Here is a 16,393-nt window from a genome sequence, read left to right as displayed (position 1 = left end):
ATTTAAGCAAACTTATTCATGTAGTCTTTAACAAATAAATTGAACTATTGTTTAAAGCTCAACATTAATCAATCAACAATTACTTTTCCATTATTTCTCGGATCATCTTAAGATTCAAACTTATTCAGAAGATCTTGAGATTCAAAACAAGAAATGTTTATAGTAAACTTCTTTCGTTTTAACTAGAAAACAACTAAGTAATCAATTATGTGACTATAAGAAGAGATATAAGTATATAAATTAATAAATCTGAACTCTAAGTAGAAGTATCTTATTATATATATATATATATATATATATAAAGCACAACAATTTTTCTTTTATTTCAATAATTCTTGAATAAGTATGTTAGAATTTTGCTTATTCAAAAAAATTGTTCTCTTTTATCATTTCAAGTTGTGTTCGCCGTCTTGGTTTTGCTTCAAATACGTTCAACTTTACTTTTACAGCTATATATATATCTAGCAATGGGACATCTTCAAATGTGTAGTTTCTAGCCATGATTTTATATATAAAGTACGTTTTACCTAAGTTTTTATAGATTTTTCTTTAACAAATTAATAAAAGAACTCAAACTAAATTTAGAAACGTAGAGCAAATCTTAAGTGAAAGGAGTTTAAATTGATACGTGTTAAGAAATATTTCCATGAGAGCATATATATATATATATATATATATTTGCTACATGGCGTGTGTCCTTCTTCTCATTAAACCTCTTGATTTAAAGCATTTCACGGTTTGTTGGATATTTTTTTAGTGAAACAAATATGTGAAAATAAAAACCATTTGCTACCTTGGTAGTATGTAAGTAAAAGAAAATTAGTATTTAAATGAGATCTCATTCAAAGACAAATTAATTAATTGATACAACATTAATAAAACGATCGATGGATAGCGTTGCTATATACTCGGGATCTCATACCTTATGCTAGCATTTGTTCTCCTCCACCAAGGCCTGTACTCCGTTTACACTATTTTACAGTGAATAAATTATAGAGAAACAAAACCAAGATACTCATACACAATCAATTGGATACGAAAAGTTTGCTAAATTCTTAAACCACACATGGGATAAATCACTATGAATCACCCATTGGAACCATACGTGATTCAGAACGAATGAGGAGGTAAACATTAGGTGTAAAACAATTATGAGAAAACATAATAGTGCGATTCATTTGGTTTACCTCCATTTTTGGAATGGGTCTGGCTTAGTTTTTAGTTACAGTTTTGAGCATTTAAACAAAATAAGATTCAACTGTTTCTAATTTTTCGTTTTTGATACCCTTTTTTCTTGTAGTGATCGGTCTTGTGCCTTTGCGTACGTATATGTGTTTAACATGCAAAAATGTATTATTTTACCCTACCTAGTCATTACCACTTTCATTAATTAGGCACCATATATACGTACATACGTCCTCTTATATATTGAGAATCCAATATAGGGTGAAAACTCAATGTTGGCGGTTTTTGTGGAAAATAACTCGCATAGCATGCACGTACATAAATAGTAATTGCGCAAAATTTGGTGGGAAAATTTTTTTGTTCATCGCCCCAAATATTACCAAAATTATATATATGCCATTAAAATCATGTCTTTGAACTATAAATTTTACGTTAATTTTATTACAATTTTTCGATATCATATCATCATATTCCATTACTATCAAGAAATTCATATAACATTACATACAATATTGGTAAGTAACAATTTAACAAATAGAATCGTATCACAAGTCGTCTTCATTTACTATGTCTCAATCACACAACATATTGTAATAATTAGAATAGAACTGCTAAGTAGGCCTTAATGTTTAATAGGGCAAATCGCCAAGAAACAGTAAGTATTTGATAAAATCATTACAACCTTATTCAAAAGACCAAAAGTGAAGATAAGCCAAGTTAAAGAACAAAAGATAATTTTTTCCGACACTCTTTTATAATTAGCTATTAATTTGACATCCCTGTATAAATTATACCAAAAATAAATTTGATTCATCAATGAGTTGAACAAGTATGAAGAAAGGAAGAAGCTGAAGAAAAGTTATACAAACCTTCGAACCATTATTACACTATTTACTGTATATGCATAAAATTTATAGCTTATGGCCTAATTGTTCTTCACAGCAACGTTCTTTCAAACAGTTGATGAAAGGAAAGTTTCTCACTAAGGTGTACTTAGTTGTGTTTATGTATTAATTAAGTATTTCGAGTATTACGATTTTAGGCAGTAAACTCAACAGTTAAGTCTCAAATTAAGTAGACTACATCAAACTAGTACGACTTCCACGTTACGATTTACATCAAAACAACTGATTCTTTTTAAGAATTTTCATAGTCACTTCAACTCAATTTTGGATTCCATTCATGCCACTTGGGATCTAACGCATGTAGATATTAATCTTTCGATCTGGATGGGGAGTTCCATCGTCATCTCCCCTAATCCTTCATAAATTACACATGGAACACTATATATAATGAAATACATTTCAACATACGTAAAACATTTTCGTAAGTTTTCTTGACAATGCATATTCTATTACCATAAATACATATATATGTATATATTTCATTCTAGTAAAGAATCAACAGCCATTACATTTCGTACCTTTTAGATACTACGGAATTCCAATCAAATGACAAACGTCATACACCATCTACATTCATATTCCGTCCTGCATATGATCACAAGTACTCAAAGGCAAGCTATCTTGTTGCAGTAATTAATTAACATGAATCTCCGGTGAAGCCGCCTTTTGGATTATCCACTGATTATTTACAAGTTGACATTTCCGAATCTACTTCTAACAATGTATATTAACTAGTTATACATATTTATCATCTGAAATTTTGGGCCATAAGGATTTTAAAATGTCCTCTCAAGATTTAACAATTGGCATGCTACTGATATAGTGCACATGAATGTGTATATTTGTCCTTAATTAGATAGAATTAAGAAGTAAAACCCTTATTTAACAGAAGATAGCAATTAATAGCAGGTCATAAATTAAAATTGGTTGGATTTCTGTCTTTATGTATATGTTTGCTTATATATATATATGCGTGTGTAATTACGAAATTTTATCAATATCTTCCTTGTTAGATGAGTCCACCTAATTACCTCCATCAAAGAAAGCATTCCACCTCTAAAATGGCTGGTTTTAGTAGTCAACCAGAAGAAGTTAACATTTTTTATACACGCCGCATATATATGTCTCTACATAATGTATGACTTGTACATTTACACACTGTAATTAGAGATATATACGATTTTTTTCCCAAGAATGTTTAGAAAAGTGAAGCAAAAAACCAGAAGAGAAGAGAAAAAGAATTGTGAAAGTGGTTGGAAAATGAATTTGCTTTAGGAATACATACAAAAGTTCATACATATGTATTACATTGGAGCAAAGAAATTTATTACTGTGAATTTAATGAGAGCCCTTAATCCCTCTCACCTGCTTTTACTCTTTTGTCCGAGAGGGAGGTCACAGTTTCGTGCCCGATGTTCCAAATTCTCAGCCCTTGGATTGTTTTCGCATCAACGGTTGTCGTTACATGCATCTTGCTACAAATGTAGGTGCAAGCTCAGTTGTTTTTTCATTGTGAGTTCTTCCAGAGAGGAACACAGAGTTTTCTCTAAGATGAGATCCATTCTGGTTGCCCCTTTCCAACCCTCTCTTCTCATGGAAGTTGGAGGAGAAAATTCCCTCTATGGGAGCTTTCAAAGCCATTCCAATTCTTGGCTTGAACCAATTAGCCCTCCATTCACTGCCATGGACAGTGTCTTGTGGGCTCAAAACAACCTCTCTCACCAGCAATTGCTCAACACCGTGGTAAATCATCCACCACCCTTCTTTTATCCCAATGCCTACTCTTATTTTCCGACCGGTGGAGGGTTTCCTGACTTCACTACACAAGTTGACACAGGTTTAGTGAGAGGAATACTTCTCCTTGATCTTAACTCAAACTCTTATGTTGTGAATTCAACTCTTGATGAGAGTTTGAATGGAGTTGACAACACAGAGACTGATGGCTCTACTGACAATAGGGTCAAGGGTCAGTGGACAGATAATGAAGACAGGTGAAAAGATAAACTACAATATTTATGTTTTTTGCTGATTCTTAATTGTTTGAAGAAATGGAACTAATTATGGCCATTTTTTTGCCTTTTAATGCGGTTTTCGGCTCCATGCAGCAAACTGGTTAAGTTGGTGACAAAATATGGATGCAGAAAATGGGCTGTGGTAGCTAAACAGATGGTGGGGAGGATCGGAAAACAATGTCGCGAGCGCTGGCATAATCATTTGCGTCCAAATATCAAGGTTCTTGATCCACTTCAATTCTGGTTATTGTTTTGTTAGGGTGATTTTGTTTATCATCTGATCTTCAATTTCTCGATTTAATTTTAATTTAAGCCTTTCTTGTTTCTGTACAGGTATCAAAGATTTCAGCCTGTGGAGATGGATATTTTGGGACAAGAAATCTGCAAGAGATTTCTTTCTTTTTCACAGTTCTTCTTTCATCTTTTCATATGTTAAGATCTAGGAGTTTAAGATGATCTTTTAAATGAAAATTTTCCTAAAAGTATAATCTATTTTTCTTTTCCATGAAATCTTATAAAACTTTAGTTATTATTCATTCAGACAAGATTTTAATTAGTGGTTTTTTGTTGGAAAATTTCAGTGTTAATTAATTTCCTGTCATTTTGTTGCTATTGAACAATATCTTTTCATTCAAAAATGTTTCTGTTCCTCACAAGACTAATTTCTTTCAAGACAAAATTTTTAATTTTCTAGGGTTTGTTCCCTCTTTTCTATTTTGTCTGAGGGTTAACATTCATGTGATTGCAAAACTTTCCACCAACAAAGCACCATAATTTGTTAGAGGCACTGAATTTTATGCTTCCATGTAAGAGTTGTTGTTGGAGTTTTGCATGCCATTCCCCCACCCCACCCCACCCCCACCCCTCATTTTATTATTTTAGAGGCACTGAATTTTATAATCTTTTTCTTGTTTTGGATCGAATAATGTTGCAGAAAGATCAACTTTGGACTGAAGAAGAAGAGAAGCTGATAATCGAAGCCCACGAGTTGGTCGGAAATAAATGGGCAGAAATAGCCAAATTTGTTCCAGGGAGAACCGAGAACTCAATCAAGAATCACTGGAATGCCACCAAAAGAAAGCAGACATCAAAGAGAAGGCTCAAGAAACCGGAAAAGCTAAACGGGATAACTCTGTCCACTGTCTTGGAGGACTACATCAAGAAGAAGTACTTCAACAATGGATCAACCTCCACCAACCCCAACCCCGGACCTACTGTTGCTGCGCCTAACAATCCGGCATCAACCACTGCTGTTGTCGTCCCAGGGAATCAATCAGTGCAGGATAATAGCAGTCCTCCCCTCATTTCTACCCCTGATGATCATGATGACGAGTCGTTGGCTTATATGACATTCGATCAGGAGGCAATCAATGAGGAGATGGACTTCATGAAAAATCTATTTGGGAACAACAACTATTCCAATTTGAACAATTCTCAAAATGGCAATTTCTCGGTCCCCACTCAGACGTTCGAGGCTCAGCTGCCTGTGGAGAATATGGGAAATATCGGCTTGTTGGCTTCTTCCGAAGAATTTAACATGGATCAGACTGGTGGTAACTGGGATATCCCAATGCAGCAGGTTCAAGATGCATTTTTTCCTCCAGGGATTTACTTTGGTTATGCTTGATCAGGGATCGTTTAGCACCGTGGGCTCAAACATGGAATGAATCAAGATACATGCTTCTGCTTGGAGAGTGAAGGTGGATTTGATGGAAATGGTTTTAGACTGTCATGACTGCTATCTAACTATAGGACTAAAATTAATATTAATATTCTGTAATTGTAAGGTCAGTGTAAAATTAACTGGCTCTAATTGTCTTGTTCAAGACAATTTAATTATTATCGTTATTACTATTATTATTATCATCATCATCGTAATATGTAAGAAAGACCGTCATGTCCCTAACGTAAGACGGGTTATATATGAAATAAAATTTATTAGTATAGTACTTGACCAGTGTCGCGAATTTTCTCCAGGTGTTTGTTTATCGTTTTGCAGTTGCATGCAGTGTTGTTGTTCTTTAATGGCGACGTTTCTTCTCCTCTCTTCCTATTCTCCTCTTGTTTGTATCTTCGCTGGTCAAAATTTTTTGATGTTCTTTTCAAACCTCTTTGATGAAAATTTTGTTTTTCATGAGCAGGTGACAGAAAAAGCCAGCCAGTTTAACCTCCAAATGTCTAACTTCCCATGTATTATGCATTCTTGTTTCCTGTATGCGGGGTGACAAAAGCAAAAATACATAAATACTGTATTTTTGTGCTTTAACATCAATCTTAATTTCCCTACATGTTTATGAAGACACCTAAAATTTAGATGTACTTGCGTGATTAAACATACTTTCTTGATAAAATTGATCATGATTTTATCTGTTATAATGTTTTTTTACTTATATATATATATATACGTATTTTAGTTACGAATACGATCGTTTGTAATTATGAAGTTATTAACGATTTTTGTCCTTATCGCTTTACCTATTAATTGTTATATAGGTTGACCGTTATATCAATGATGACGATTAGATGTGCTAATTAAGATTACGACAAAATACTATTACGTACTCTATCGGATTTTCATCTACTGCGCAAAATTCAAAAAATTCATTTTTCTAGTGCTTTAATTTCTTACGTATTCATATATTTTATTCATTAAAATGTATTCGTTAATATTTTTTATTCAAATTATAAGAGCAATGTAGTAATCTTAGGGGGCAGCGCGGCAACGGTGTTACTAATCCTCTATTTTTTTTTTTAAATAAAATTCAATTCGTCCTTTGTTATATTTAAACTCAAATACTAATTTAATATCTAATCCTCTAAGTAGAACACACAGTTACCATTTCTTATATTTTGCTCTATCTGCAAAAACTTATAAGCTAACTAACTCAAATTTGGCACATCTCATTGCCAAGAAATGCAAGTACAAAATTGAAACTAAGCACTCAACTAAAATTCAAATTTCTACTATACATATATTTTGAATGGTTATTACTCTTAGTTTATCTAAGTTATGTGGAACATGCATGTATTCATTTCTATAAATATATGCATGGGTTGAAAATATTTTTAGTCGTATAATTTTGGTATTCTGACATTTTTTTCTTTTATCTTTTCGGTGTTGTAAACAAATATTTTATTTTTTTTGACATTACGCGATTTAATTTGGTCCTTTCAATGTCAAATTTTATAAAATTTGCTGGAATAAATCATGTGCCCCTAGTGATTTTGGCATTTTTATTCTTTACTTTTTAGGAGTTGCAAAAGAGTCGTATAACTTTTTGGCATTTCGCAATTTTTGTCCTTCCGGTGTCGGAGTTTGCAAACATTGCCGGAATATATCATGAGCCATGTATTTTTTTTTTTTTAATTTTTTGTCCATATTGGAAAAAGTGAATTGATTAGAACAAAAGCCAAATTTAAATGAACCACTTGGCATACATGATTTATTCCGACAATTATTGCAAAATACTGCATCAATACAACCAAAATTGTGAAATATCAAAAGTTACATAACTTTTTTACAATTCTTGAAAAATAAGGGATAAAAATGCCAAAGTGCCAAAATTACATGACAAAAAAAGTATTTAAAACTAAATATACTATGGTCAAAATTTAAATTTTTACATTAATTTTGCTCTTTTGTGATTGATAGTATCGCTTTTCCATGATTTTAAAACTGTAGTGATTCGTAGAGTAAGGAATGAATGAATATTGCACCCCTCATTGCTGATATTACTATTTGAATCCTTTAAATTAATTACCTTTAATTGTCGTCATGAAATTAAATGATTATAAAGCAAATCGTATTATAAGATTTTCAAAATAAAAACTCTAAACTCAATTCGTCAAAAAGTTACATTGGAACAAAGCAACCAACGTACGTAGTTTGTTGGACATAATAAATAGTTTGAAGGATTACAGTAATCTCATTTTGGAACTTTTTGCATGCAATAATTTGGCCAAGTGTTGGTAGTTTTTATATGATAATATAATTTACAAAATCCTCAAATCAATTCAAATTATGTACTCACATATATATTATTATTTACGCCATCAAAATTCTTTTTCCTTTCTGCAGGAAAAAAGCAACAAATGATATATACATGCAATCGTTAGAAGTTGATTCCATTACAAAAATATTATTATTATCTACAATAGTAACAAATATGGATAAAAGTTATGGTATATAAGTAACTATTAATAATCAATTAAAATAAAATCAATGTAAAAAATTAGCTTTTCCACCATGAAACAATTATTTGTTACAGCTAATTAAGAGCCATGATAAAAACATTGTCTTAGCCACCCTCGTAAAAATTGCATGGTCATAGTCAATAACTATTTGCTAAGGCGATTAAACCAAGATTAGATGTTATATTTCTTGTAGTAAAATTCTTTACATGTCATGCACGCCTATTTCACAAAAACCAGCATATATAATCAATCTGGTTGATTAGTTTTCATCTCATGAAACTCATTGATGAAAAATGCAATAAACGTTAATTACAAAATAACTGATCAGAAATTAAACTAAAATATATAAATAAATTATTTTTTAAACAACTGAAAATAGTTTATTTTATTTTAAGAGATAGGTACTATTTTCTGATATGAGAATATATATTTTTTTACAACTTAAATGAAAGATCTATTGTAATTTGTTGAGTACTATAAAGCTTTTCTAGGAAAATAAACCACAGTCAAGATTTATATATGCTAACAACAAAAATTAGTCATAACCATCCAATTTTTCGAGTATCATTTGTTTCTAAATTATAACAATATACATTAATAAAATTATATTGTCTAGCAGGCTAGCTAATTTGGTTCCTATTACAAATCATATTGGAATCTTCTTCTATTACTTTTAGCAAATGTGTTATATGATTTGTTATATAATTCATTGGGGGAGAAAAATTAGTCAATTAACTTGGTTTCCGTTCGATTATAGTTCACTAATTATGATAATTATCACATTTTATACACTATATTGAAAAATTGCTTCAATTAGATACTTCGGTGGCTCATTTTTTCAATTTTCGCTGGAATTGCTTCAATTTGGGAATTTTTTATCCCACGTGGTATCAAAGTCTGATGCGGTAGGTGAGGTGGACTTATTTATTTGAGTAATTATATTTATTAGTCCGCTAATTTTGTCCACTAAAGAATACCTTGGTACTTGAAGTGGATATATTTTTATCGCTTCTCCCCCACACAAACACTTTAATAATAAAAAAAAAGGTTAAATTGTATAACAACAAGCATTGATTTATATTTTATACTAGCTTCAGTGACACATCGTCTATGCATGCATATAAAAAATAATTTTATATACTATAAAATGTATTATAAATTAGAATAAAATATATAACCCAATATATCAGCTTCAAAAAAACTATATTATGGGATACAAAAAAAATATAAACCAATAAAATTATAAATAATTATTTTATAAATATTTATAGATTATATAGATAAAGGAATACATACAATTATAGATAAATATAAAAAAAATTATTATATATAATTATTTTATTTAATTATAAAATTATAGATAAAAATACGTAAAATTTTAATTTCTTAAAAATTACATAAAATTATAGGTAATTATAAATACTTATAAATTATGAAAAATAAAATTCTTATTTTCTATCATATAAAACATAAAATTATAAAATTAAAACTTATTATTTTATAAATAATTATAGATTATGAAAAAAAATTATTATTTTATATAATATAAATTTAAATAAAATAAATAACCCAACCCCTAGCCCTCGCCCCACCCCCCTCCTTTTCCTCCTCCCCCTCCCCCTCCCACTCGCCTGCATAGAAGGTGGCAACGCTAGCCCCAATAGAGGGGGGCGACGCACCACCATTGGGTCACTCGTTGTCGCCCACAGCACAACTAGGCAACAACCAAAAAGTCGTCAGTGTTGGTCAGGGAGGCTTCGACCTCTAAAGCGAAAGGCAAGGGGGCCAGATGCTAGAAGGGGAAGAAGGGTAAGGCAAATGCCACTACAAGCTCTTTGAGTGCTCCTGTTGCCCCGATGGGGATGGGCAAAGGTAAAAGAAAGGTAGGTTCCAAGTCAATAAGGGCAAATGATGTCTGTATGCATTGTCGGGAAAAGGGCAATTGGAAGAGAGAGTGCCCCAAGCTCCTCTCCAGTGCAGGAACATTTGTTATTGAGGTTAACATGATAACTAACTCTGCTTCTTGGTTATTGAATACCGGCTATGGAGCTCACATCTGCAATGATTTGCAAGTGCTGGAAAGAAGCAGAAAGCTAAATAAAGACAATGTTGTCCTGAAGCTTGGCGATGGCAAGGCTGTTGCTGCTGAAGCTGTAGGGATAGTCCGCTTGGCTGTTAGTGATCAAGTTAGGATAGAATTAAAAGATTGTTATTATTTACCTAGCATGATCAAGAATATAATTTTCATTTCATTGTTGGATAATGTTGGTTTTGAGTTTATGATAAATAAAAATTATTTTTATTTGATGAAGAATGGTTCTTCACATCTGCAAGGAAAACTTCATAATGGTCTTTATATTCTCCAACAGCATGATTTCATCATGACTGCTTAAAACAAATGTAAAATGAAAAATCAAGAAAACGCACAGATCTGGCATGCAAGGCTAGGTCACATCTCTCAAGATATGATTAAAAGGTTGGTAAGCTTAAAAAGTCTAGAGATAGATGATTTGGATCACCTACTAGCCTGCAAGTCTTGTCTGAAAGGGAAGATGACCAAGAAGTCTTTCGTAGGACAAAGTATACTTGCCAGTGATCTGTTGGATTTGATCCATTCAGACATCTGTGGGCCACTAAATACACAAGCCAGAGATGGATTTTCCTACTTCATAACCTTTATCGATGATCACTCACAGTATGGTTATGTTTACCTAATGAGGTACAAGTCTGAGACCTTTAGAAGGTTTAAAGAGTCCAGGTTGAAGTTGAAAACCGAAATGATTGCAAAATTAAAACCCTTCGGTCGGACCGAGGTGGTGAGTATTTAAGTGGGGAATTCTTAGATTACCTAAAAGATAATGGAATTTTCTCTCAGTGGACTCCTCCTGGAATGCCAAAACTTAACGGGATCTCTGAAAGAAGGAACCGAACCTTGTTGGACATGGTTCGGTCCGTGATGAGTGTTACCGAACTGCCATTATCCTTTTGGGGATATGCTCTTGAGACGGCAGCCAAGTTGATGAACATGGCGCCTTCTAAGACCGTGGCCCAGACGCCATATTAGATATGGCATGGCAAGCTTGGGTCCTACAAGTACTTGAGAGTGTGGGGTAGCCCTGCATGTGTCAAGAGACTAATGGGAGACAAACTGGACTCAAAGTCTAGTTTGTGCAAGTTCGTGGGTTATTCTAAGGAAACTGCGGGGTATTATTTCTATGATCCCTCCAAAGAAAAGGTTTTTGTCTCACTAAACGCAGTGTTCTTGGAAAAAGGTTTTCCAGCGGATACCCAACGTGAGGAATTGCTCCTTGAGGAATCCAATGAGGCAACACCTCAAATGGATGTAGTGACATCATCTACACCTATAGTTCCCACTAACGATATTCTTGTCCTCCGAAGGTCAACTAGATTGTCTCAACAGCCTGAGAGGTATGGATTTCTGGGTTTGACTAGTCAATTGGATAATGATCCAAAGACCTAAGAGAAGCAATGTCGGACATCGATTCGAAAAAATGGGTTGAGGCCATGAAATCCGAGATGGACTCTATGAGTTTAAATAAGGTTTCGACGTCAGTTGACCCACCCAAGGGTGTTAAACCTGTTGGGTGTAAATGAGTCTACAAACGGAAGCTTAAAGCTGATGGAAAATACCTTTAAGTCCAGACTTGTAGCGAAAGGTATACTCAACGATCTTGGGTCGATATTTAAGGAAACCTATTCACTTGTAGCCATGGCCAAGTCCATTCGAATTATGCTCGCCGTAGATGCATGGTATGACAATGAAATATGGTAGATGGACGTGAAAACGGCTTTCCTTAATGGGTTCGTTGAGGAAGACATCTATATGGATCAGCCGGAGGGTTTCACATCTGTTGGAGAAGAGCAGAAGGTCTGCCACCTCCAAGTCCATCTATGGTCTCAAACATGCTTCTTGAAGCTGGAATATCCATTTTGATGGGGTCATACGGGTTATGATTTCATCAAGAACGACTTTGACCCTTGTGTATACAAGAAGGTCAGTGGGAGCTCAGTTGTGTTCCTAGTGCTTTACATAGACGACATCTTACTCATTGGTAATGATGTCAAGATGTTAGGTGACACTAAAGCTTAGTTGTCCACACAATTCTCCATGAAAGATTTGGGTGAGGCTTCCTACATCCTAGGCATCAAGATTATCTGAGATAGATCTAAAGGATGTTAGGAATGACTCAAACCTCGTATGTTGAGAAAATCTTGAAGAGATTCAAGATGAAAAACTCCAAATGAGGATTCCTTCCTATGATGCATGGGGTTAAGCTGTCCAAGAAGCAGTCTCCAAAGACTTATGAGGAGATTGGAAAAGTGTATGACATACCCTATACTAAGGCAGCATACAGTATGCTGTGCAGTGCACAAGGCCAGATGTCGCTTTTGTTTTAAGCGTAACGAGCAGATATCAGGTATGTGCCAGTGAGGCTCACTGGACTGCAATCAAGACCATACTTAAGTACTTGAGAATGACTAAAGATATGTTCTTGGTTTACGGTGGTGAAGAGTTAATTCTGAAAGGCTACAGCGACGCTAGCTTCCAGTCTGATGGGGATGATGACAAGTATCAATTAGGGCTTGTATTCAGGTTGAATGGTGTAGAGGCTTGGAAAAATTCCAAGCAGGATACCACAGTGGATTCCACCACTGAAACTGAGTACATAGCGGCTTCGGAAGTGGCCAGGGAAGCAGTTTGGATGAAAAACTATATCCAAGACTTGGGTGTAGTGCCTAGCATTACCGAGCCAGCCGTTATCTTCTGTGATAACAACGGGACTATAGCGCAAGCGAAGGAACCGAGATCTCATCATAGATCCAAACACATTCCTAGATGCTACCATTTGCTTAGAGAGATGGTGGAAAGAGGTGACGTTCGGATGGATCGAGTCACATAAGCAAAAAATATAGCAGATCCATTGACCAAGCCGATGTCGTAGATTGCTCGTGCTCAACATCTTGAAAACATGGGTTTGAGGATAATGAGTGATTGGCTTTAATGTCAAGTGGGAGTTTGTTAGAATAAGTGACCAAAAAGTCAATTGGATTGGCCTTTATGTAATCTGTTCCGACAATTTTGGTGTAATTGTAACATTGTTTATGAATAAAGTGAGGATTCATTATCTGACAATTGGATTTGTTGTGCTCACTGATTATGTTTATAGGCTTAACATCACAACAAAACCCACAAATCAAATTATACAACCTATGTAGTTGGGTTGTGTATTGGATGGTGGCCATGAAACCAACTTCTGAAGGTTAGGTTTGAAATGTTGCAAGTTGAGGACCTCGAGACTGGATACGAGAGTCCTATTGAGACTTGCACTAAAATTGCATTTATTAGATGAGTGTCGTGTTTCATCGACGATGGATGTTGGACATCTATGCAACGTTAGTGGGTGGTTGACAAGCTTGTCAAGCCAACTGAACTGACTCACGGGAAGTCATCATAAAAAAGTCTTGGAGGCTTGGTCAGTATGACTAGATCTTCCTGGCTCCGATAGTACGGGATTAGTCCTTAGACTTGATGAACCATGGCAGTTGCATGCATGTGATGGTTGTATCTTGGATTTGACGAAAGATGACAGTATCTTGGATGTGGTTATTACAAGTCCTGTTTAGTGAATGAAAATATATAGTGAGGACGATGCGTTCCAAGATAGAATCCGTCACCTATCAGTATATGACAGTCGAGTCTCTTATGCGCTTTGAGATGGTTGGTGCTCTTACAGTCTGTGGCCACAAGCGATTGGTTTAGTAGGGAATGGTTTCCTACGTCAATCAATAGAGCAAACGCATCTCGAGTTATCGAACATAGTATGTGGTCCATTGAATTGTACATTAAATCTAGACCTTTGATTCAAATATTAATGAAATATAACCGTTGATTTGTTTTCAACAAATTTCAACCATTAGATGCATACAAAGTAATATCTAACGGCTCATAAGTTAAGATGTAAAATTAATTTATTGTCAAAAATTAAACACGAGTTCCATGAAGGGCGCCCCATCCGAGGGGGTGTTTTGCTATATTTTTTAAATCACCAGGGGTATTTTTTTTGTTTTATTTTTTACAGAGAGTATTTTAAATATTTCTGAAAACACAGGGGGCTAAATTGTATTTTACCCTTTATTTCTAGTATTATTTTATTTTGAAAATGACTAATTAATATGTCCTTTCAGGTTTGACTGCAAATTCCACGAGCGCATCAACACGGTGGTGGACACTTTCCCCACCTTGGCGGATGTTCGAGACAGGTGTCGCCAAAGCACCGATAGTTCTAGTTCCACAGCTAGAAGGTAATGTATTTTTTTACAAAATTTTGTATTATCTTATAATCTAAATTGTTTACTGAATATAACTAATGTTTCTTTATTTGATATTTTGTAGATGACCTACTGGTGGAACTGTGATGATGAGTCTATGTTCTGGGTCTTCCACATGTGGGCGGGGCAAATTCATCCGAAAATGGTTCACCGTTGCTCGAAAAGAGTTGGTCAAACAACTTTGGCTGGCCAAGGAGGTGTAGTTCCAACTCCAGTCATACTGGGTCAGTGCAGACTTTCAGGATGAGTGCGTCAAGAATAAACCGAAGCGGGCGACAAACCCAGCGACGTCCTTTACTATATATCGCCAGGGATGTTCATCTGTCGGCATGCACAAGAGGAAGATCGCAAGTAATTTATATTGTTTTTTAAGGTTTATCATTGTTTTATAAGTATTAAATTATTATTTAAAATTATATAATTAAAATTAGGAATGATTTTAGTAATTGTAAACAAAATGTTACACATTTCAATAAGGACACCGTTCCAAACGCTATTGCTAAAACAGTTCTAAAAAATTATTTCTAAAAAAGATTAACCATTCCTAAATATATTCCAACTTAAACTAATGCATACACCACAATGTGTTCTAAAAAATAATCCTAAAATAGTTACAAGAGAGCGTTCACAATATATAATAAACTGTGCCAAAAAGTATTCCAAAAAATATGCACCATACAACTCCAACGACTGTTCCTAAATATATCACCATCATAAATAACAATAGTTCCAAATTTCATCTAGATGTATTCTAGAAACCATTCCAAAATTATCCAGAATTTATTATATAATCGTTCCAAAACTTATCCAATTTGTTCCAATCAAACAAATCATATTTTCAAAGTCAAGTACACTATTAGGAATGGTCAAGAATAATGTGGTACAATACTCATTCCATGGTGGGAACGGTCCTGCACCAACCGTTCCTAAATTTTAGGAGCACCGTCTATAATGACGGAACATAAATCATTTCAAATTTCAATTCAAATTAATTGCTTCAATTTCGAACAAATCCAAAAGAAAAAATAATCGTTCTAAAATTCGGTACAAATCCCGTATTTGTTTGTAGTGTGTTGTTACCAGCAATGGAATTGGATTGGAATTTGCTCAAATACAGTGCAATTTCCATTTGAGGTGGTAGGGTCTCAACATATTATATGACTTAAACCTTTCAATTATCGTGTACTATCATGCGGGATTTGTATTTTGGAAGACATCCCACTACATTACAAAATGAAAGTGATGGAACTCATAAGACCATGCACTAATAATAATAACCAAGGGACGAATAAATTCATATATCCACCATGAACAAGATGCGGAGAATATCACCTTCCCTTACTTGAAGGCATGATCCACTACATGCGATCTTACAATCCTATCACGTAATAAAAAATGGCTAATACACACACCAACCCATGCATACAATTTTGAAACACCAACAAAACACCACGACTAACCAAAATAAACAGGGGTAAAAGAAAATTTTAGTACATTAACTTTGTTTCCGTTCAATTTTGATACACTAACTTTTGCAATATCAATTTTAGTACATTATCTTTTAGATTCGCGTAAATTTGGTCCATCAGCCAATTTTATTACCATTTTACCCTTTCAAAGAAAATAGCCAGATAATCCATTTTCATACTCTTAAAACGGCCCAACATGCTTCTGAAATAAATAAAGACCCTATAAATTCATACCTTACTTTGAGCGCTCTGTTTCTGGGTATTCCAAGCCCTTGAT

General features: G+C 34.1%; 1 protein-coding gene across 1 annotated transcript; it reads left to right on the top strand.

The window, feature by feature from the left end:
* The first annotated feature begins 3,606 nt into the window (after nt 1-3,606).
* Nucleotides 3,607-5,968, top strand: LOC105155860 (transcription factor MYB64-like). Its single transcript, XM_011071844.2, has 3 exons — nt 3,607-4,081; nt 4,196-4,322; nt 5,037-5,968. The coding sequence occupies exons 1-3, from the start codon at nt 3,642-3,644 to the stop codon at nt 5,727-5,729; spliced, it is 1,260 nt and encodes a 419-aa protein (XP_011070146.2). The 5' UTR covers nt 3,607-3,641; the 3' UTR covers nt 5,730-5,968.
* The last annotated feature ends 10,425 nt before the right edge of the window (nt 5,969-16,393 follow it).

Source organism: Sesamum indicum, linkage group LG2, assembly GCF_026168435.1.
Source record: "Sesamum indicum cultivar Baizhima isolate 11 linkage group LG2, ASM2616843v1, whole genome shotgun sequence".
Lineage (NCBI taxonomy): Eukaryota > Viridiplantae > Streptophyta > Magnoliopsida > Lamiales > Pedaliaceae > Sesamum > Sesamum indicum.
The sequence above is the reverse complement of the archived record's forward strand: the minus strand, read 5'-3'. Positions and strand labels throughout refer to the sequence as shown.

What these genes read in the sequence shown, in the direction of transcription:
- LOC105155860 (XM_011071844.2), top strand. Translation starts at nt 3,642, where the DNA reads ATGAGATCCATTCTGGTTGCCCCTTTCCAACCCTCTCTTCTCATGGAA. An exon ending in TGGACAGATAATGAAGACAG is followed by an intron (nt 4,082 to 4,195) that starts GTGAAAAGATAA and finishes GGCTCCATGCAG; the next exon opens with CAAACTGGTTAAGTTGGTGA. An exon ending in ATTTGCGTCCAAATATCAAG is followed by an intron (nt 4,323 to 5,036) that starts GTTCTTGATCCA and finishes ATAATGTTGCAG; the next exon opens with AAAGATCAACTTTGGACTGA.